Genomic DNA, 21628 nt, shown 5'->3' on the forward strand with positions numbered 1-21628 from the left:
GTATCTATAGAAATTATGCAGGCAAATTTATTATGGCACAGAATTTAAATGAGTTGAAATCGCTGTCATTGTTTTATTTATACAAAATGGGCACTTTGTTGTTGTCAGTCTCTGTCGTTGTTGTTGCAATAATGAAAGTTACTCAATCGGAATATTTCAACTTATGTGCTTAACAATCTCGTAACAGCCACACACCCACACGCAAGGACAATGAAAAGTGAGCATTTGACAATGCAGCCCTCTTCCCCGTCCGCCGACTGCAGTCCTGTAGCTGTAGCTGTGTACCCATGGGAATCGCCAATTTATTTGTCACTCTCACTCGACCCTGGGGCACTACATCCCCCCCCCCACCCCTCTATATATCCAATGTCCATGTCCTGGGTCTCCCAGTCCATTAGTCCAGAGTTGGCATCCTTTGTTGACTTCATTCAGTTTTGCGGTACATTTGATTTGTATTTCGCTCTGCTTCCCCCGTTTTGTTTCTTCATTGGCATTTTGTGCTTTCCTGATTTTCCCAGCAGACATGAAGAGACAAAATCGATTGCCGTCGTCCACCGATATCCTTTACTTTTCCCCTTCGAATTGTCATCATTATGTCATTGCTATGTGTGAAATACGTGCGAAAGGGGTAATGACGGCGAAGAATTTGGGCTAAGCCTTTGCGTCAATCAGATGACGGGGATGGGGTGGCTCTTTGCCAGAATTTCCGTATGATGCTGGTCAGATGCTGGCAGATGACAGGAAACTCGGGGAAATCCGAGGATGCTAATGCGTTAGAGAGTAATCTCTTCAGGCTTAATTTCCACACAAGTCTTACGCAAAGACAATCGAAAGTGTCGCCCGAGAACTCTATTAAAAATCTTTTAGAGCTGTTAAGTATGAAGAAGATGATTAAGGGAGGTGGCTGCCGGTAGACAGACAATGCCCCTGACTGGAGGACCTCCAGCGGGAGCACTTGGTGCACCGGCAGCAGCAGCATGGGTAACAACACGGAACACTGCTGTGGATGAAGATATTTATTTTAGGGATAAAAGGAATTCAGTAGGGCTTAAAAGTGCGGATGAGTGCCACTTCACGAGCAGCGCAAGAAGCACGCGGCGAGAGCAAAGGAGCGACTAAGGAGACAGGCAAGACGAACAGGACACACACGAGCGACAATGACAAGGACCGAGATGGCACAATGGGTCCGGGGAGCGGGAGGGGCCTACGGGGAAAGTGGGAACGTGGGAGAGGGCGTGCGAAAAGCGCTCGAGAAAACACCGAAGAGTTGAAAATGACGTTAAAGTAAACAAGATGAAAATTAAAAGCCCCGAGGACAACAGAGAGAAAAGCCGGAAAACAAAAGCGGGCAGTGGCAGAGACTCGCGGCCTGGTGTCGGGATTTGATTTAAAAATGGAGTGGCATTTAAATAAAAATCTTGTTGCATATTTACAGGCGCACAACCAATCACGAGCGCAGAGAGTGCCAGAGAGAGATAGAGCGAGAGAGGAAGACGGCCGAAAGCAATTTGAGTGCAGCTTAATTGTCACTACCAACGGTTGGACGGACCTCTTCGGCCCTGTCGGCTTTTGACCCCCTAGGGCGTCCTTTCTTTCATTTTTCAGTGCCCGTTTTGCTCGGCTTTTGTGTGCTCTCTTTGAATAATTTAAAAGTGCCAAAAAGTATGCAAATGTTTTTTCCGTTTCGCTCGCCACGCTGACCCACGCCCCTGGCAGTTGACCCGCTCCAGAATGCCCATCCGGCTCAGTTGATGCCCACGTCTCCGCACCTGTAACAAGCGAAAGTCGTAAGTTGTCCTTTTTCAGAGCTTCTTTGTCCAGAATGGTGTGCCAAACAGGTTGGTTCCTTAAACATAGTGCAGATTGCACTACTGTGCTGAACGTGGTCCCTGCATTGGACTGCAATCTGGACACGGAATCAGCCTACACCCAGATCCGGTCGCTAAAGCACAAGCTTCATATCAGCAATTTTCCGTAATGCCCTACATGCGACATGCCAAACTAGGATATTATTATAATTCCAGCTCTTTTTCAGGCCCTCCTGAGGCCGAGCGGCCTTCAATCAGACACGAAGAACCGCCGCCCGTTCCCCGGGCCGTTCGCCATGGCACATTTAAATGCAAATTTATGCACAACGTGTCAATGTGCTAACAACAAAAACCAACGGGTCCCGTTCTAACGTGTGACTAAAGCTGAAAAAGTGCAAGAAAATCATCACAGTATAATCCAAATTCACATCAGGGCCAACCGCCTGACTGACTGACTGACTGAATAAGTGACTGACTGGCTGACGTACGTGGCAAGTCAACAAGGGGCGAAGCTATTTGCCAGTTCCTGGGTCCTCGGCGATTCTTCTGCTCGTGCCTGATTGACGTGACCATCGCTCGCTGCGCTCTCTAATCCGTTAATAGAAACATTAACGAGGCATTTTCCGAAAATTATTTCGAGCACGCGATACGACCAGCCTTTCCATCGCAACACCATCCCATCCCATCCCCGCACATCCAGTTTAGCCCGGGAAGTCAAGTCAAGCCGCTCAAGTCAGTCAAGTTCAAAGTGCAGTGGCTGGTACAGTGCCTGCTGCTAGTCAGCCACCGCTCAGGTTGGATAATGGGAAGTCTTTTCGCTTCGCTTTAATTTTCCGTCGAACGTTAACCCTTCTGCCGTGGGTGGTTGTGAGGGGGTGTGAGGCAGTGTGGGGAGGTCTTCGTTTCAAGCTTGGGGTGGACTGCTACACGAGCTCCTTCACAACTGTGGCAATCAGTGCACGTCATGGACTGGTGGTTGCTTCCAGTTCAAGCAGCCCGAAATAATTGCATTGTAATGTGCAAAGTGTCTGCCACCCAGCAGTCAGCCCGCCCCCACCCATGCTGCAGTGTTTGCATGTCGGACTGTTGTAATTTTTGCACGTTCATCTATGCCAGTGTGTTGTGTTTGCTGGATGTGCGCACACTTCAAGCAGCCACTGTTCCTGGGGAGTGTGTGTGTGTGTGTGTGTGTGTATGGTCTATGTGTCGGTAATTTCCAATCTCACTTTGCAATCGCTTTAAAACATTTTGCTTTTATTTTATGCCAAAAGCGCTGCTAGCAACTTTTGATAGCCCCACCCCTTCTTTTATGGCTCCCCGCTCCGCTCTCGTTTTATTGCAGTTTACTATTTATGTGTCTGCTGCAATTATAACGGAAACTAGTTGAGTGCCACAGTGGGACCCTTCGCCCGGCAAAGCTCTGTTAACTATCTACCAGGGAACACGGCTCCAACCACGGTGCCCGTTTCGCTCTGGCCATCGCCTTCAACCGTAGCAGTGCAACTTACTGCTAATTAGTTTTAGATCGATGACCAACGACGTGTGGAATTTTTAGAGCCACGTTCGTGACCGAGGGCGGAGAGCTGAGCCCTTTAACTGGCCGGGAAGCAGGGATCTTAGGGGTAAATGCCACACTGTGGTGGAGTGGCGGACTGCAAGTGCTAATCCTAAGATCCCAAGACAATCAACTTATTTCTTCAAGTGTAAAATGGAAGCAAAAATAGTCTAGGAGAAAGGAACCTACGTACTGATCATATGATGTTGTGCTGCAAACTGTACTTATACAGGATTATTACTTTCGGAAATGCATATTCTGGGTAGTACTGGCAAGTTCTGGAACACACATGGATTTTTTAATTAATTTTAATTTTAGAACATACATGCTCTGCAGAGGGAGATCCTACATTTCAATATTGTAAATGCACGACGAACCAGTCGAAACGTCGCAGACTACTGACGAACAGACGAACAATCAATTTCTGGATCTCAGCGGGCTTTGTGCCTCTTTTATGGCCGTGTCGTGGTATTCGAGCTTGCCTTTTGTCCGACGCGCCGCACCACTAAAATGTAATAAAATAAAGTGTCGGGGATTTTCGCGTTTCCGCTTGGATTCCCTGATTGCAGGAGGATACAGGTATCCGTATCCCCTGCTTGGAAAGGGCGGCGCAGAAGCCGCAGGCCCGTCAATGGTGTGAAGTATGCAAAAAAAGGAAACCAGAGCGAAGCTAGCAAAAATCGATTGAACAAAAAATTCCCCCGAATCAGGATTGCATTGCGTGTGGTCCCGAAAGGCGGCGAAGACTGGGTGGGCAACCCCATCTGGTGATCTGGTGCGAGGCTGGTGTACAGTAACTGCTCGTCCATTCCCTTGAACGAGTCCTGCTCGCTGGTGTTTTATAGATTTGCTTTTATTGTGCGGTATTTATTGCGGTATTCGCCGGCCGGCTTTTTTTCCGAGCAATTCTTGTTGGCCAAAATCGCGGCAAACTTCAAGCCGAGTGGCGGGCAATGGGCCGTGGATTGCGAGTTGTTTTGGGGGGAGGAGACATAAGCCGCTTAAATTGGTTAGCCTTTTTCCGGCCAAAATTTTCTGTTTCGTTTTCATTTTTGTGCCGAGTTTTGGATTTTGTCGGCTGTAAAACTTCGGCATGCTCTGGTTATAAAAATTGTTAATTAAGTTAAGTTTGAAATGTTATTTTACGGCTGTGTTGCGCTCCTTTTTATAGGTGTGGTTGGGTGTGGCCGGGAATGAAGGCAATGAAACGGGTGTGGGGCTTAATTTAATTCTCGAATGGATTTGCTTCTAGAATTCCCAGACCATGTGAATTGTCAATCGAAATTGGGCTCTTTCAAACGGGCACGAATAAAACCCCTCCTTGAGTCGCCCGGATTTTTTCACCCAACCAGCACAAAGACGATCTCTTTGTTAGTTTTGGCAACATCATTAGGGACCACCCCGCACCCAGCTGAGCACCTGCCATGTGTGTTTACCTCAGCTCGCTCCCTCGTTTTGTTTGCTTGCTTGCCCGCCCATTGCAGGCGCAAATCCTGCAAATGGCGCATTGTGTTGCTTATCTTGCGGAGAAAGCAGAGAAAGCGGAGAAAGCAGGCATCGCACCGCGGAGAAGTGCTTACATTTGCGCAAATGCAGCACAACAAACACAAGCAAACAAGGACAAACACTGGGAGCCGAGGAAGACGTTAGCTCTGTTATTTAAATAAATCGTTGCCTACTTTGTGGCGCGCCTTGTGTGGGCGCTGAGTGGGGTGGTGTTTTGTTGGCTGGGTCATGGGTGGTAACGGAAACGGGGTGGCTCCGAAGTGGATACAGAGTGAAACTTTAAATCTCATTTGAATTATTATGGCGGAAAAAACCGCTCGACAGTTGCAATGTTCGCTCTTTGTCTGCATTCTGTTGCATACTTTATGGCGTTTTAAGTGCTGCGACGATTTGCAAATGCAGCAGAATGTGTAGTTGCTGCCACCATGCTGTCGCTTGTTGCCTGTCAGTCGTAAAGCGCCCGGTTTAATGCAACTATGCAACACTCACTCGGCATTACTTTCTGCTCCTGACCCAATTTCGCCTGCCGTGTGACAGTAATTACACAAGCGGCTGACAACGGCCAAAAGTCCGATCATTTCGAATATGAGAGAGGCATCGGGCTTACATTTCACCAGTTCAGCGGTAAGCCGAGCTCGAAAAATGCTAATTATCACTGGGAAGTGATGGTCGGAATTTCGAAGGGCTCCCTTGACACCGAACACCCTGCGAAAGGGCAATCAAAATGCTATGCTTGTGTCATTATTGAAAATATTCCCAATTCGCAAATAATCAAATATAAAGTAGCTTACTCGATTCCACTCTTACCATAACTTATAGAAATCCGGGTTGATTTCCATTACTTTTCACACGCCATTAGCTGCTCTTGCTATTTCGCGCTATTTCAGTGTGAACCTCAAGCGGTCTCGGGCAACTAACCGACAACTCTTAAGCTGCCAGCAACCACAGCAACCGCTATCCCCACCTCTTTCTGTCGGCAGGGTGCAAGTCAGGATGCCACTTGATCATTAACAGCGAACCACGGAGTGCGTAGGGGCAGGAGCGCGCGGGATGGCAAGCGCGGTAGCTGCACTGTTTAACAGCTTCGGGCAATTGCAAACGTAAATCAAATGCCACATTTCGCAGTGGCAGCAGCACACCTACAAAAGCCCCTCCACACTTATTTTATTTGTAATTTTTAACAACTCGAAACTTGTGTAGGTTGAACTTGCACAAAAAACATATGTAGCATATCGCATATCGCCTTTCCGCGAACTTAGAAGAATAATACTCTTAGCCCTAACTGTCATTGAAATATTTTTATACCAGATTTAATACAGAATTCTGATTGGATTCGAGTTTACATTGTGTTTTTTTTTTTTCGGTGTAGAGAAGTATGCGTGGCCAAGGACTCTGTCCCGCGTCACGCCCACACAACTGACTGTCGAAGAAAGGGTGCATGGAGTATCCTATGCCGGAGGTGGTAACTCCTGGCTGGAAGATGGAGCTTCTGTAGGGAGCTGCAGAAGTTGGCTGCCAACTGTTTGATGGTGCTGCTGCACAAGCTCGCACAATTTTGATTTATTATTTTGATTCCTGTTACTTTACTACCTGCCAGGATGCAGCAGGACCTGCCACAAGGCCCCCCCTTCCAGCACATCATTGTGCAGAGCGCGGTAGTCGTCGAAGCTTTTCTTTATTTTTATTCACACGGTTTCTGGTTTTATTGCTCCAATTACTTCATGTACTGTTCGTTGCATCCCCCAACCAACACCACCCACCATTACTTCACAATCAATGGGTGGCACTCGAGAAGATTTAATATTTTCCTTTCCGCTTTACTTTAAGTGTTTTAATTTATCGCGTTTGTAGAGATTTTGAAGACTTCTGCAGCAGCACAGTACAAATCAATACCGATCTGAAATGTGTTTCATTACTTTTATTTAAGAATCAGGGGATACATTAAACTGTCCTCTTCAAGCTCTGTAGTGGAATGAAGTCCCTTTAAAAAATGTAATTTTTCCTTGAAGAAGCACCATCCTTGACTCCCCTCTTATTCGTGTAACGAACATCTCGATGTATAACCATCCCACAACGACTTCATACCAATTAAACACTTACAATCATATGCTGAAAAGCTGCAGCTCCCCATTCTGTCGCTTTCCCCTGGGAAAGCTATTTTGTGCCGCCGTCCAGAGGGTCGACACCTGTTCCTGTTATTGCTTGTGCCTCAGAGATGGAGTATGCAAAACGCTTAACTGCACATAAAAAATACAAAACTAACTTAGTTCGCGCATATCGCAGGGAATAACTCATGGCCACGCCACACCACCCCACCGCACCTTGTTACCCAGCGAATCCTTTGCAGCGTGTGCCACTTGCCATTTGTAACAGACTGCACAAAAACAAAACTGAAGATAAAAAAAAGAGCGAGAGGAGCTCTGATTCCTAACAAGCTTCGCAGTGGTCGTTGCCAGAGTTGGTCCTGAAGCGGTGTCGGGCTTAAGCATTGACTTAACTGGAAAAAAAAATATCTTTAACTTAAATGAAGATATAATAATTATATACCATTCAGATCAAATCTAGATCCGGATCCGGATCCGGATCCTTATCCTGATCGGATTTGATCTCCAACGCCATTGCTGTGGACACAGCTTAGATACTCTAAGCATTACCATATCAAAGATATGTATTTTTAAATCCCCACTAGCAAACTCACTCCGCTAATGGCAACTGCTGAGTGGATGCAACAAAGCGAGTGCACTCTGCGCGGAGTGCAGGGGGAAAAGGGTGCCTACTCTGTGGTGGAATGGAGGGGTGGTGGGTGCTGGCGCCTGGGGTGGTGCAGCTGTGGCGGGTTATGTATAAATTCATAAAGAGACCCACAGCAGCGAGAGCGAGAAGGGAAAAGCGACGAGAACGACGACTGCGACTGCGGCAACATGTTGTAATTGCGTATTTTATAGATATGCGCGGTCCTTTCGAGAGAAGAAAGGAGTGGGCGGCTGTTGTATCTGCCATTCGCTCTGTTTGCTTTTGTTTGGTGCGGAAATGGCAGCCGGTGTGCAGCGAAATATGGCAGTAAGAGCAACAACATCACGCATACGCCATGTTGCGCCATTTGAAGTTGTTGGCGTATACGTAATTTTTATTTTACAAGCAAACAAAAACGAAAAAACGGGAATACAGAAAACATTCAGCGCTGAAAAATGCATTCAGAGCCCAGGCATCAACAAAAATGGCACACAGAGCAGAGAGAAATTTTAATTGCTCCAAAAGCGACGACATCGGACGACGGGCCAAAACAGATGCGCATGTGGGATGGTGGGGATCGGGGTCTGCCAAAAACTAAATTTGTGTCCGTTATGGGAAACGTTCCTTTTTATGACTTTTAATTCAATCAAAGTTGAATGGAATTACGAAAGGATAACATCAATTATTATTTTAGTATGCAGATTAGTGTTTGGATTAAAAAAAATTGAGTTAAACTCTACTCGGTAGTTGTCAGGTTCTGAACCATTGAAAGTATAAAATATTATCACTCTCATTCACTCATTGAGGTGCCCCATGTGCTATTCACTTTATTTTCTTGGCATACTTTTGCAAACGTTTATTATCACATTTTTTTTTGGGGCGCGAATTTGTGTACAGGTAGAGTGAAAGCCCGGTTCAAAAACTAAAGACATTCACAAAAAGTCACACGCAAATGCGCACCTACCTACCGTGCCCTTTTTATATCCTGTTTTGGGAATGCTTTGTTGTGTGCATTATCAGCCATGTGTGAAAATCAGGACATGCGCGTGAGAGGAACGGCTTTGTTTGGCGCCGTTAGAAACTAATGATGATATAAGAGACTCGGCCGAGGAAAGCTCTTCGTTTTATTTTCCCTTACTTTTAATGTGATATTCATCGCCGCCGTTTTAATGTGCAGTGGCATTTGAGTGTGAATGTTTGGATAAGCATTCTGAATTTTTTCCTTATCGGATTTCTCCTATACTGCTACGATTTAAACGCTAAGTCGACGTATTCACAGTTATCTTTCAAAGAAATTTCAAATGAAAAAGACAATAAAAATGATGCATGATGTAACATTTTCATTGTTTTTGCTTATCGTGATGGCTTTCCAACAATCTTTAACCGTGGCGGATGGTTCTATGCAACTATACTGCCCCCTGGTTACATACACCCATCTCGAGCTTCTTTGCGACGGAGTCTATAACGCTGACCTATATTTGAAATACAAAGACCGGCTAACTTCCGTAAATGCGCCCTACAAGATCTTCTACTATGACCAGGATGGATATTATTTCTTCCTCGTAAGCTTCAACGACTCTCCAGTGCAAAGTTGTAACGCCACGATCCAGCTGGACGATGAACTCGATTTCTTTTGCGGAGTCAGTAAATCACCTTTAATAGTGTCCGGCACGCAGTTTTTCTGCCACAAGGAACTAATGACCTACGTAGATGACTTGTTATACGAATGCACCAAGCCAATAGCTCTGCGCTTCTTCAATGTTGAGTGGAAGGGAGAGGCTACGATTCATTACGCTGCCAAAACAGAGTCAAAAAGTGGATCTTCTAGGGGAATCCCTGGTTTGGAAATCTGGCTGGCCTGCCTGGTGTGCGTCTTTCTTCAAAGATTGAAACTGCTGTCATCCAATATATTTGAAATTCAAGTGAACTACCAGTTTGCCAGCTTGAAGCAAAATGCGCTTGTGCTCGATGTTCGTGCTGCTCTACATAGTTCGTAAGCTGGAGAATGTCAAGAGCGGATGCAACAATACCGAAGTGCTGGGATTGGAAGGATCCTCAGCTCCATTGACCACGCAATCGTCTGTCTCCCAAGGACGCCAGAATAAGGAGCTGTTTCGCACACTGTTCAAAATTTGTCCCAAGTGAATTTATACCAATAAAATTTAAAAAGAGCTTTGCTCTGCTTGTTTCATTTGCGACACAGAGCCCTTTAAAACTATAAACTTAATGAATGCGCTTAAAGTCCTTTCCCAAACATCTACACGCAAGTGTTGAGCACCACAGACCAATATGGCGGCAGTCCATATAAGCACATAAATTACGCCAACGCCAATGACAATGACGACAATGAAATGTGATGCCCCCCCATCCTCCCATTTCCGACGAATCTCCGGCTGTGTGCGTAAAATGGCAGTTAGCTGAGCCTCTGTATGCGGCTGTCCATGCCTGCATCTGGCTGCCATTGTTGGGATGTCTAAAATTTCATGCCACAACAGCAACTACAGCACTACAGAAACTAAGGCCAACTACAATGGACTCTGCTGAACTGCTAGTCGGCGAGGACCCGCCTATTTTGTTTACCCGAGTAAAATAAGCAGCTTCGAGATAATGCATGCAATCACAGGGCAAACGAGGGGATTGATGTGGACGCGGATTAGGTGGCTGGATAGAAGCGCCGCAGATGAAGGATTGAGGTTGCCCTGCCCGGCATTAAGCGACAATATAACTATTCGGAACCATTTTATTGACATAGTAAAATACCAAAATATCGTGATACGAGAAGGGGAATTATGGGCACAAGAAGGGGGACAGCCGCAGGGCGTTTAACGCGAGGTACAGCCTCACTAGTCCTCCTGATATTGCTCTTCATGTAGGCGATCGCCACTGCGATGGGTGGCGATCCTTCCGAGCACGGCTTCTTGGCACACGCATTGTACAGGTGTAAGGTGTAGTGGAACGGATAGTTAAGGCAGTGCATCTGCTCGACCTCCGTGTTCGGCTCTATGAAGTTGCGCCCGTCGCAGTAAAACTTGCCGTTGTGCATAACCACTGTGTAGCAGGAGAAAAGCGGCGAGTCGTAGAAGGAAATGAGCAGGTAGGACGGGTCGTGGGTGTCGGGACGCTTCCAGATGGCGTACGGGGTCCCGATGGCCGGGATGCGGTCCTTGTGCTGCAGCCGAATCTCCTCTATGTAGCTGCTGTGACACACGTACTGCAGGATGTAGCCCTCGAGGAAGGTGCAGTTCTGGTCCTCGCATGCTGCCGACACTGGTCCGAGGATGAGCAGGAGCAGCAGGAAGGACACTGGCCGGAACAGCGGGCACGGCGGATGTGGTTTGAGCTTGGGCGGCGGTAAAGTCGTAGTCGAAGGCGGTGGGTTGCAGACCGGGCGCAGGGCGTGCCGAGGATGCTTGGGTTGCTTTGTATGCTGAGGAGGACGGAGCGACGAACGGTCGATCCACTTGTTATTCAGGCTTCGTGCGCTTGAGAGGCGCACTGGCATTGCTTATAGGCAAATGATTCTTTGATCATTTTCGAAAAATTTGATGGGAATTTCCAGGAGAATAAAAACGGTTCCGATCACTTCTCCCCCGCTTGACAGAAGATTCTCTAGTTGCCCCCGGCCCTGCGTTTAGCATCCGCTTAGCATCGACTTTCTTAGAGAAGCCTGAGTCCCAGGGTCCAAGGCCGAGTCCTGGCGGCCCCAGACGGAATATCACGATTGGGAACCCGCCGCGCATACAAAATGGCGACGCGATCGAACTTCGTGGCCGGCGACAGTCCACAGTGCTTCATCAGGTCCCGCACGTAGGAGAAGGAGAAGTCAAAACAGTGGATGCTCTCCGGTCGAATGTGTATGCCTAGCTCATCGGAGTCAGCACAATGAAGGCAGTTGAGGCTCAGGCTAACGTTCTCACACGGCGATATGGGCGACTCATAAAAGGAGATCAGCAGCTCCACACTGGGCAGTCGTCTCCACCAAAGCCAGTAGGGTACGTCGGCACTGAGCCAAATGTCTCGGTAGCTCAGCTTCAGGTCGGTGCTGTATTCGGCCTTACAAACCAGCGTAAATGGAATTTCGTTTTCTAGCATGAAGTAGCAGGAGTCGAAGGAGGCCTCGGAAGAGGACAGAAGAAATGCGATCGGGAGCAGCCACAGTTTCCATGTCATGGCTTTGTAGGTTGATGTCCATAGGGTATGGCATGTAGAAATGTAGACTAATAAATCATGGCTGACATTTGGAAAGCGACGCTTCTTCTAGCGCAACAATTTATTCATTCAATTTTGAACAATATCATTTTTACATTAAATTTAGATTTTTCGGGTACAAAACTTTCATTTTAGTAAGTGATCACCGCACACACGACAAGAAGCAGGTTTCTTTTCACACTTGTCGAAGTTGCATCACTCTTCGGCAAGTCGGGGGTTTTTATGCTAAGCGAGCCGTAGTGAATAATGGGCTTCTTGGTAAGGACACCTCCCTCACTTATGTCTTGGCCCAGACAGTGCCTTTTTAGCTCATTCGTATAGCGCAGACCGAAGGGGAAGCAGTGGAGGGTAGACGGTGTCACAAACAAAAGATCGTTGGTATTTCTTCCCTTGGTGGCTAGAAAGAATTGGCCAAGATCCATCTCGCCTTCCTGCAGATTGATGGTATCATAGTTTGGAAACATCGTGGTGTAAAACGATACCAGAAGAGCAGAGTCGTCCTCTTCGGTCTGCCAAACACTGTAGGGAGTGTCGGGAGGAGCTCGGTTGTCCCGAAACATTGTATACATATCCTTGGGGACATTTCCCTTGCACACGAACTTTAGAGTGACATTCTTTGCGAAGGTGCAATTCCCAGTGCTGTGTATGGCAAGAATTTGAAGCAAGGTCGCCAAAAAAACTATTGATATTCCAAAAAAGGTCAAGTATAAGCGCATTACAATAAATTTAAGGATGACTCATTACGGGTTTCCAAATTTCAACTCAACTGACAACAGGCTCACAGTTTTAAGGACCCAGATTGATTTTTTCTAAGCCATTTTAAGATTTCCCTTTGAATTATAATATTTATTTTTTATGTTAAGTTTTACTAAATGTTTAGTATTCAGGATTTAATTTACATAATACATTAATAAATCTTTTAAATTATTTTATAGTTACTAAAAACTATTTGTTCTCATAAAAACACATACGACTGGGTAAATATAACCTAGTAAAGAACAAGTTTTTACATCCGGTCACTTTTATTTCGATTTTTACGCGGTAGTCAGGCCAAGGAACTTGTGCACTACACATACCACTTTTACAAAAAGTTTCAACTAACTTTTGCAGCCAAAGATAAAAAGTTTTTTGAATTCAATCAAATTAATTAAACAATATCTTTGGTGATCCAGTCTATTTATGCACTATTCGATTCCAAGCAAAGGCTATGCTATTGGTACTCTTTTCAAATTTCATTAAATGCATTATTTTAAAAAACAAAACAACCAATATATGAAACATTCGGAATTTGTGCATTACATTAATGGGTTGAATCAGTTTTCCCTAACGAATACTGGATTTTAAAACCATTTGTGGATTGTGAATGCCAAGCCCAGAAATCTTCTCTATTTATAGAACTCATTGTTTTGATCCGGTCATTCCATCTCTTCCTCGATCTCAGTGCAGCTACTAGGTTTCAGACAAGTCGGAGGAGAAAAAATGCGTCAAATTGATTTACACGCAAGCTAAAGTTCGTTGAAAGGGCGGGCTGCAGCAATGTGAAGGAACAGAGTTGAAGAGACTGGAACGAATTTACTAGACAATTTCTGGGCTTTAACTACGTTTCCTGGGAGTTCTCGGCCCGGAACTGGACTTCCCTGCATTTCCTTCCTTTGCCTGCCTTTATTGAATTACATAGATATTACACAATGGGGGTGTGTATTTGGTCTGCCTGAGAATCTGAGCGACAGCTCAGGGTGTAGCGCAGGTGTATTGTGTGGCTGATATAAAGGGCAAAGAAAAGCATTGAATGAAGTCGGGAAAATGCCAAAACTGCCAGTGAATGACAATCTTAAGGCGAACCCTTCTGGCACACATATCCAACGTTGAAATTACAATTCCTTCCTTCCATCGCGCACAGATGTCCTTGCAAGGCCCAAAACCTTTGCATTATCCATTCTTCATTGTAATATTAATACATATCATATGATTCACAGCTGACGATGCCTTCGGCACTTCGTTCGTGGTGACATCTGTGGCTTTCCTTATTCAGTTGTGCTGTCGCTGACACATTGTCAATGCAAAAAAGATTCAAAAATGATGCCCGGAACTGTTTTGTGCTAATGGGACAATCAGCAGTTGCGGATTTCTCGGTCAAATTTATCGGTAGATAACCAAGAGAATTAGTAATGAATCGAAATACGGAAATATGACGACCTGCAGTAGAAACCCTGAAGTTGACGAGGATAAGTGGAGCGGGAAACAATTCCATTAGTGAAATAAATAAACTAAGCCCAACTAAATGATTGAGCAGGTACAGTCGCAATCTTCCGTCCTGTCATGCCCAGAATCAAACGGTGAGTCCAAAAACAACGTTCGTCGCGTGCATTATTCGAGTGCAAACATCCCAAAATACGGACAAAGACCTCTCCTTCACTCATTTCGGTAAAATCTCTAAGGATGTCACTCGACTGCGGCCGCCAGAATACATATTACATGAGTCGCCCAAGTGGAGCGCACACATATTGACCCATTTCGATGCTGCCAGGTCAGACAGGCCCCCACACCCAAACACACCCAGCCACCTAGGCCAAGGAGCCGCCGAGTAGTTTTGGTTAATAAAGTCAAATGCCACCAAAATCAAACGGAAAGCGCCACTTACGACTAATGGCATCACGGCATCGGTGGCAAGATGCCACATCCTGACACAGCTGCCTACCACCAGCAAACACACCAGCAACAACAGAAACAAAGGCCCTTGGATATCCGTCAGTAACGTTGGGGACCTGACGAGCTGAGGCGAAATTGGGTATTTTTAATTGTATTAACATCGCCTAGAAGTACAGTGGGCCAAATTGTAGGTCAGACTACGTATAATCTGGTTTTCTAATAAGAAATTTTGTATGTGCCTCTTAAACAAGTTTATATGTCTTATACCCGTTACTCGTTGAGAATCGTTACTAGAATCGTTAAAAACTATGCAACCGGCAGAGGTAAGCGTTTTCGGCCATTAACCGAGTCGATTTGGCCCAGCCCAAATTTTTGAAAATGTTTTGGTATTATTTTTCAACTCCCACTTAAATGCCCACAAACCACTTAAGCGTGTCACGCCCACACTTTGAAAAAATGTTTTTATATTTTTGTCCATTTATTCCCCAATATTGAAATATCCCTGTGCAGTGTAGCCCACTGTTAGTCATTTTAGGCCTACTCCCTGGACATCGCGATTGGCTCCGCTTTGTGTAGCACTTAAGTGCTTACCGAGGCCTCCAGATAGTATACATTAGGTTATTTGATTTGGCTCCCAGCCTGATTGTGGCTTTTAGTTTGATATGGCGAGAGGTAAGAGATATTCAAATAGTATGAGCAATGCGGGTCCAGATGCATTAGTAATTACAATATCAAAACGAGTTTCCATTAACTATTATAAATGTTACACGTACATTCAAGGGTATAGTGCCTTCCATGAAACATGTGTAAAAGTTTTTACCATTTTTCTGCCTAAAACCGCAGAATTTGGAAAAATTGGGAGTAAATGGTGTAAAATGGTATACTAGATTTGATGAAAAGTATGTAATAGGTAGAAGGAAGCGTTTCTTACCCTATAATGTATATATAAATATTATTAATAAGGATAGATAGCGGAGGCGATCTGTCAGTCTGTCCGAACGACGAGATCTCGAAAACTATAAATGCTTGAAAGTTGAGACATGCAGACTTTGCGATGCCAACGCTGTGTGTGAGTTATAGCTATTGTTTTAATTTCTATTGATATTGATTAAAAAGTCATGCATTTTCTTGTTCCCTATAAGTACCGAGTATCGATACCCGAATATAGCGATCTCTCTTGTTTTAAATTTTTGTATGAAAAAATTTTGGATGTAACGAGTGCTTGCTAAACAATGTAAGCATACTTCACCGTTCGATAAGTCTACTAGAAATGATGCTGCTCCCACTGCGGACTGCCAAGCAGGACCTTGAAAAGGTGTAAAAGGAGCGCAAGCGACCTCACGTGCTGCCAAAACGATGGAGTCAACAAAAGTCAGCTGAGGAAGTGGGGACCAGCACAAACGACAACGAATTACTCGCTGTCAGAACAGGACAACGGAGCAGCAGTCGCAGGACTCGTCTGTGCGTGTGGGAGAATCCGCAGGACAGTGCAGGGGATCGCGTGTCTGGCAAGTCGGCGACCGAAAATCAAAAGAAAATTGATATTAAGAAATTGCACGAAATGAGTAAATGAAGCGTGGACGCCTAATGGACTGGCGTCTGAGCTGAGGCGGGCCAAGAAGGGCGACTGATTGCCACCTTGGAGAAATATGTATTAAAAATTCCACGAAAACTAATCAATGTCAAATGTCCGTCGATTGTTCCTCACCGACGTCCCAGATAGATAAGTTCAGGGTCCTAGGCGATTCCACGCGTGGTTAGCTGAAATTAGAAAATAATTTGCTTTTGTCCTGAGTAATTTATTGGCTGCCATAAATTTGACGGGGCGTGTCGTGAGGAGTGTCATCCGAAGGGTGGTCCTCCAAAGACTGGCGATTTCCACCCGCTATCTGTTCATTTCAGTTTCCGCTTAACCATACTTGTATTCATCTTTAATTTAAACTGCTCTCACCCTTCTCGCTGCCTGAATCTGTGGTCTTGGGGACTTAAAACTTTAGTAATTGCACATTTTCCGCTCAATAAGTCAAAGTGAAGTGGCTGGCATCATAATTCCTGCAATAATAGATTAAGCTTTCAGCCCGGACATACGGAATGCTCTGGATCTGTGTACAGAAAATCAATATGCACAAAGCAAAGCTCGACTAATGAGCGACTTTGGTAAAGAATAGTAGGAATGTGCAAATCTGGGTTAATGGCTTATCCTTTAGACTTTTACCACATTTCTGATCACTTGAACCCTGTTCGAAGGCACATTGTACACACACATCGCCGTTCAATGCGCATCGCTGACATTGAGTTGGTTCCCCCGTCAACTCGAGCGCTCTTTTGGCCAGACGACAGCTGTCATATTGACATTTCTACTTAACGTCCTTGCTCGCTGCTCAATTTTTAATCGGGTTTTCAAGCCGCTTCCGCAGGAGCCGCTGCCAAAGAGGAAGCGGCAAACTCATTATTTTTATTAATATGATTTTCGCTGCACTTCACCTCGCTCCACGTCGCTGCAATTTGTGCATTTTGTAATTTTAATTTTCATATTTAAGGGCATTGCCGGGCTCCTGATGCTGATGCGATGAAGCTGACAGTATGCGCCAGTGTCAATGCATCTCATTGTTCCCTCCAATGAACATCATTTATTTGCAATTATTTGTTTTAAGCCTTGATGGCCGGGTGGTGGAAAGGGCGGTTGCATACTACTGGCTGTCTGCCAGGCTCCCTTGTGGGTATATTACTTTAAGCCCTTCGGGTGAGAGTTGAGCAGCTCAAGTGAGGAGACCTCTCTTCCGCGAGACCCGTGTTCCCCGATATCGTATTGCGATGGAAATGCGTTTTTAATTGCTGTCAGAAAGGGACGCGATGCCAACTGCGTGTTGAATTATGTCAAACATGTTGTCAACCGGACGCACATCGACCTCATTGGCACACTTTACGGATTTCGTTTAAATCGTTCTTTATTCTCTCGCCCGTGGTGTAATTGTAGGTTAATACTTCGGGGCGGCAATTTCTTTGCAAGAAGTGTGCAAGATCATGTCGTGGACCTGCAACAGTGCTTCCGGATTTTCCCATTTCTCGCATTCCCGTCTGCCACCTACACTGTGAAACAATTTCGGGGCGAGGTGAAAAAGTCACCCGGAGGCAATTGTCAGACACAACACTTGGGAGTCTGGAGACTGCGAGTGGCTGACCAGCAGTAGCCTTTCCTCGAAGTTGACAGGAGTTCCTGTTCCTGACCCAAACGCTTGGCACCTCAGCACCTGCTGAGCAGTGGCTAAATGCTGACTGCTAGCTGCTAACTGGTAACTGCTAACTGAATAACTGACAGGTTTCCAGGCCAAGGAGAGCTGCCAACAAAGATGTCAAACGCAGAATGAAATTCTAGTTTCACTGGACGGCATCAAGAAAACTCCTCTTAAAGAGAATCAATTTGACCATTGGCCAGGACGCCGCCTGGCTGCTCCGTAATTTATGTAAACTCCCACTGCAATGAATAATAATTTGCTTCGAGGACTCCCCAATTCCCAACGCAGAAGCTCCCAGGACTCTAATCCGGCGGGCTTGGATCCAGCTTATTGAGCTGCAATCGACGAACACCAGCAGAAATTGAATAAAAATCGAGGGCCAAAGGAACGAAAATATGACAGCAAAGGTCGGAGTCGCCGTCTGGTCTGATCCGACCAAAACAGGACTGAGGCTGAATGGTGGACAAGGAAACATGACAGCAAAAGTTTCGTGCTGTTCCTTGGCTATGTCATTGGCCTGTCTGCAAATCTTGCCGTTGTGGTTTGCAGTCAACGTAGAAAATTGACTTGATAAAAAGTTTACTATTTTACTAGATTCCTTTTGCTCCTCGGCTGCGTTTAGTTCGCCATCCCGGGTACGCTGGCTCCGTAAGTTGTCAGACGCTCTTTTGATTCCCATCTACACGCCTTATGAATTATAATAAAATGTGCAGTCCCTGGATCTCTCTTTCAGTGTCTAAGAGGCTCAGTGGCCGAGTAGGCAGCAAAGGGCAATCGAAGCCCAGCAAGGATAAACTCGCTAGTCTAGACTCCTTATTGCTAAACCACTTTAAACCGATATTAAGTTATGAAAATGTGCTTACAGGTTCCCTTTCTTAGGAGTAGAAGGTCCAACAAATGTGCGACAATTCACGGAAAGTCTCCCTTTAATAAAATATACAATACACATTTTTTAAGTAAAATACTTGAGTATATCTGGATAGTCTTAAGAATACGCGTATTTCTTCTCTTTTATGTGTATAAATAGAAGCTTTTACCGTATGTAATAGTAAGAAGCAATACATAAAATAATCCCCTGTAATAAGCTAAAGTGAACTGAAGATGACATATTCGATTCAAGCAAAACATAAAATTATCCTTCATACCCATTGAACAAAATATTAAAAAAAAAAAATAAAAAATTTTGCAAAGAAAAAAAAATTTTTTCCTTTTCCCCGAATCCTGCATTCGTAATTTTATAAAGGGCTCTTTTACAACACAGTGTTAATAGCTTAAATTTAAATTATTTAAAATTTGCATCTCCAAGCATGAAATAATGCCAAGTCTATTTCCTCGACCAACAGACGTTTAAGGCTTAAGAACGCTTTCACGCCCACTCTAACGCCCACAATCTCCCTAAAAACAGAAAAACTTTTTTCTACGCCCCTTCTATCTCCCAAAAAGTATCATTTATCTGGCAATCGATAAAATCTAATTAGGCGTTCTCTTATGTTATACCCGTAAAAGGGTATGGTAGATTCGTTGAAAGTATGTAACAAGCAGAAGGAAGCGTTTCCGCCCATATAAAGAATATATATTCTTGATCAGGATCAATAGCCGAGTCGATCTGGCCATGTCCGTCTGTCCGCCTACTCTAAAGTCCTAAAACCGATCAGAACTGCCACGCACACATTTTTAAAAAATAGTTGGAAGCTTTTTTTTATAATTTGATTAGTCTTGTAAATTTCTATTCATTTGAAAAAAAATTTTTGTCACGCCCACGCTTACACCCACAAACAGCCCTAAACTGCATCGCCCCCACTTTTGAACAATTTTTAAGCTTTTTTTTTAATATTATTCACCAATATATGTCGATATCCCACAAAAATTATGATATTTCGCGTTCGCATTCACACCAGCTGAGTAACGGGTATCTAATAGTCGGGGAATTCGACTATAGCATTCTCTCTTGTTTTATATTCTTTTCGTGCATGTAAGCTTTTATGTGTAAGAAATTCGGTTGTATTTTTGCTATACACACCCACTTGCATGAATTCACTGTTCCATTAGCAACGGTACTGGACTTAAAAATGGGGGAAAATAAATCATCTGGCTGAATCGCATATTAATAATGGATTTGATCCAAAATATGGCATTTTATGTTCCCTTTGCTTTACTTGCCGAACAGCCATACCCGATTTTCCATCTGAAAAAGGCGCCCACATCCAGTTATTTATGGGGCAGTGCTTTTCGGTTTTATTTGTTTTGAAGACCAGATTCAAATTAATATTTATTCCCGCGAACGAGGAAGAACGGAGGTCATCCTATGAAGGTTCAAAGGCAGTCACCTCAGCCGCCTTTAAAGCAAGTTAAGAAATGCCTGTAGCTGTGCAAAAGTGAATTGCGAGCCTAGGCTGTCTGTTTCCGAAATTTAGCTAATCTCATGTGTGCGGCGGCTAATTTTTCAAGCCATTACTAGAATAAGCGCCCTTAGTTATCTGTTTATTGTAGCGTATTCTTAGAGCTAGCTTTTCAAGGAACTTAGACCCAAGCCTCTTTTCTCTCGTGAAGTGTAATTCACAACTTGATGCATGGCTGTCGAATTTCAGGATAAGCTACCATGTGGTGATTAGTAATAACTGATTATCCTATTCTATTTAAGCACTTTTTTATTTAGAAGACTCTTTGTAGAACTTTGTAGAATTTAGGATACTGACGGTACATATGCAGCCTACAAAAATATAATATATAACGTAAGAAGATTTTTTGGGCCCCTCTTGTTAAAAATTAATCCAACAATAACAATGGGCTTTCTATGCAAGATTTACTTTTAACCATATAGCTTCATAGCTAGCAACTTTTCCCGATCATCTTTAAAATACTTTCCAATTATGTCAAACTTAAGGCGAATGCCATTAGTTACAATTGAAGACTAATTTAGTCTTTTAATTAGATCTTTAAAAGGTATTTAAACTTTGATCACCTTGTTCCCAATATCCGTTAAAGTTTTCATGCAGTTCCCCCGTTGTTAAGTTTCCCTTTCCACGGAGGTTTTGGGCCACGGACTGACGTTTTGAATTGCCTGCTAGGGCCGCCTGCTGTCAGGCTGAAGGGTTCCAGGACTCCGGCCGTAAAGGACTCCGGGACTCGACACTCGTTGCCGGCCCTACCTACGCTGCACTTCATTTTGCAACTTTCGAGTGTTGCATGCACGCTGCTTTGCTGGTGTGTGCGTGTTTACAAAATAGTTTTGTACTTACTTCTACTTGAACTTTTCAGTTGGCTTTCTTCTGCTCCGGTGTCCCCCGCAACTCCTTTTTTTGAGCCAGAGCGGCACAACAATTTTGCCGCAACTTTTTTGCCTGCATTGTTTTTGACTGCAACGCTCCGGCCGGCCACCCCATTTCGTCCGTATCCTCCAGCTCCCATAACGATACGCTGTGGGCTCTTGCTACTGATTTTACTTTGCGTAGTTGGTTCTCTGCAGCTGTCTCCCCTCGTTCCTCACACTTTCTCCGCCCAGCGCTTTCTCTGCCAGTGAAGCCTGTAATTTATTTCTTGTTTTGATTGAAATATTGCTTTACAAGCAAAAAGACACAAACCCGCACAGGCAGAATAAAGGACGCAGGGCGGAGGTCGAAGGAGGTTCAACTCGGGCTGAGCAGCCAAGCTTAGCATATACGCAACATAGGCTGGATCAGTGGGTTGGGATGGGGTGTCAGCTTGTCTGCCAAACGCATACACTTCATTAGACGTCGGAATACACTGGGAGAAGTGCGGCATGGCCGACGGCGGGCAGGAGTTAGCTGCAGGCCACTCTGATTTCTGACGGTGCACTTGGGCCAACTAAAAAGTTATTCGTTTCCCAACACAAGGACTTGTCTACTGTGTTTTCCCTGGATCAGCTTGTCTCTCCGTGTTTGTGTTTTCTTGGGTGTGTGGGCTTCGCAAAC

The 21628-nt window shown here is 44.7% G+C and overlaps 4 protein-coding genes and 3 long non-coding RNA genes across 7 annotated transcripts, besides 3 other annotated features; 3 read left to right on the top strand and 4 right to left on the bottom strand.

Annotated features, from left to right (window-relative positions):
- Nucleotides 1-3690: 3690 nt before the first annotated feature.
- Nucleotides 3691-4463, bottom strand: lncRNA:CR45430 (long non-coding RNA:CR45430). Its single transcript, NR_125043.1, has one exon. It is a non-coding gene; the product is annotated as a long non-coding RNA:CR45430 (long non-coding RNA).
- A 1195-nt stretch (nucleotides 4464-5658) lies between these two features.
- On the top strand, nucleotides 5659-6188 carry lncRNA:CR45431 (long non-coding RNA:CR45431). The gene has a single exon (NR_125044.1). It is a non-coding gene; the product is annotated as a long non-coding RNA:CR45431 (long non-coding RNA).
- Nucleotides 6189-8948: 2760 nt separating this feature from the next.
- On the top strand, nucleotides 8949-9766 carry CG43312 (uncharacterized protein). Its single transcript, NM_001259954.2, has one exon. The coding sequence runs from the start codon at nucleotides 8964-8966 to the stop codon at nucleotides 9597-9599; it is 636 nt and encodes a 211-aa protein (NP_001246883.1). The 5' UTR covers nucleotides 8949-8963; the 3' UTR covers nucleotides 9600-9766.
- Nucleotides 9767-10326: 560 nt separating this feature from the next.
- On the bottom strand, nucleotides 10327-11179 carry CG43331 (uncharacterized protein). The gene has a single exon (NM_001259955.2). The coding sequence runs from the start codon at nucleotides 11102-11104 to the stop codon at nucleotides 10343-10345; it is 762 nt and encodes a 253-aa protein (NP_001246884.1). The 5' UTR covers nucleotides 11105-11179; the 3' UTR covers nucleotides 10327-10342.
- Nucleotides 11180-11217: 38 nt separating this feature from the next.
- Nucleotides 11218-11772, bottom strand: CG43330 (uncharacterized protein; the record flags this gene model as incomplete). The annotated part of the gene is made up of 1 exon (NM_001259956.2): nucleotides 11218-11772. One exon carries the CDS (start codon nucleotides 11770-11772, stop codon nucleotides 11260-11262), a length of 513 nt encoding a protein of 170 aa, NP_001246885.1. The 3' UTR covers nucleotides 11218-11259.
- A 63-nt stretch (nucleotides 11773-11835) lies between these two features.
- Nucleotides 11836-12567, bottom strand: CG43329 (uncharacterized protein). The gene has a single exon (NM_001259957.1). It carries the CDS (start codon nucleotides 12525-12527, stop codon nucleotides 11943-11945), a length of 585 nt encoding a protein of 194 aa, NP_001246886.1. The 5' UTR covers nucleotides 12528-12567; the 3' UTR covers nucleotides 11836-11942.
- A 2178-nt stretch (nucleotides 12568-14745) lies between these two features.
- Nucleotides 14746-14801: a mobile genetic element.
- A 540-nt stretch (nucleotides 14802-15341) lies between these two features.
- Nucleotides 15342-15507: a mobile genetic element.
- A 2107-nt stretch (nucleotides 15508-17614) lies between these two features.
- lncRNA:CR45429 (long non-coding RNA:CR45429) lies at nucleotides 17615-18416 on the top strand. Its single transcript, NR_125045.1, has one exon. It is a non-coding gene; the product is annotated as a long non-coding RNA:CR45429 (long non-coding RNA).
- Nucleotides 18417-19209: 793 nt separating this feature from the next.
- Nucleotides 19210-19649: a mobile genetic element.
- The last annotated feature ends 1979 nt before the right edge of the window (nucleotides 19650-21628 follow it).

This window comes from Drosophila melanogaster, chromosome 3L, assembly GCF_000001215.4.
Source record: "Drosophila melanogaster chromosome 3L".
Taxonomy (NCBI): Eukaryota; Metazoa; Arthropoda; class Insecta; order Diptera; family Drosophilidae; genus Drosophila; species Drosophila melanogaster.

Excerpts from the sequence above, each read along its gene's own strand:
- CG43312 (NM_001259954.2), top strand. The coding sequence starts at position 8,964 with ATGGCTTTCCAACAATCTTTAACCGTGGCGGATGGTTCTATGCAACTA.
- CG43331 (NM_001259955.2), bottom strand. The coding sequence starts at position 11,104 with ATGCCAGTGCGCCTCTCAAGCGCACGAAGCCTGAATAACAAGTGGATC.
- CG43329 (NM_001259957.1), bottom strand. The coding sequence starts at position 12,527 with ATGCGCTTATACTTGACCTTTTTTGGAATATCAATAGTTTTTTTGGCG.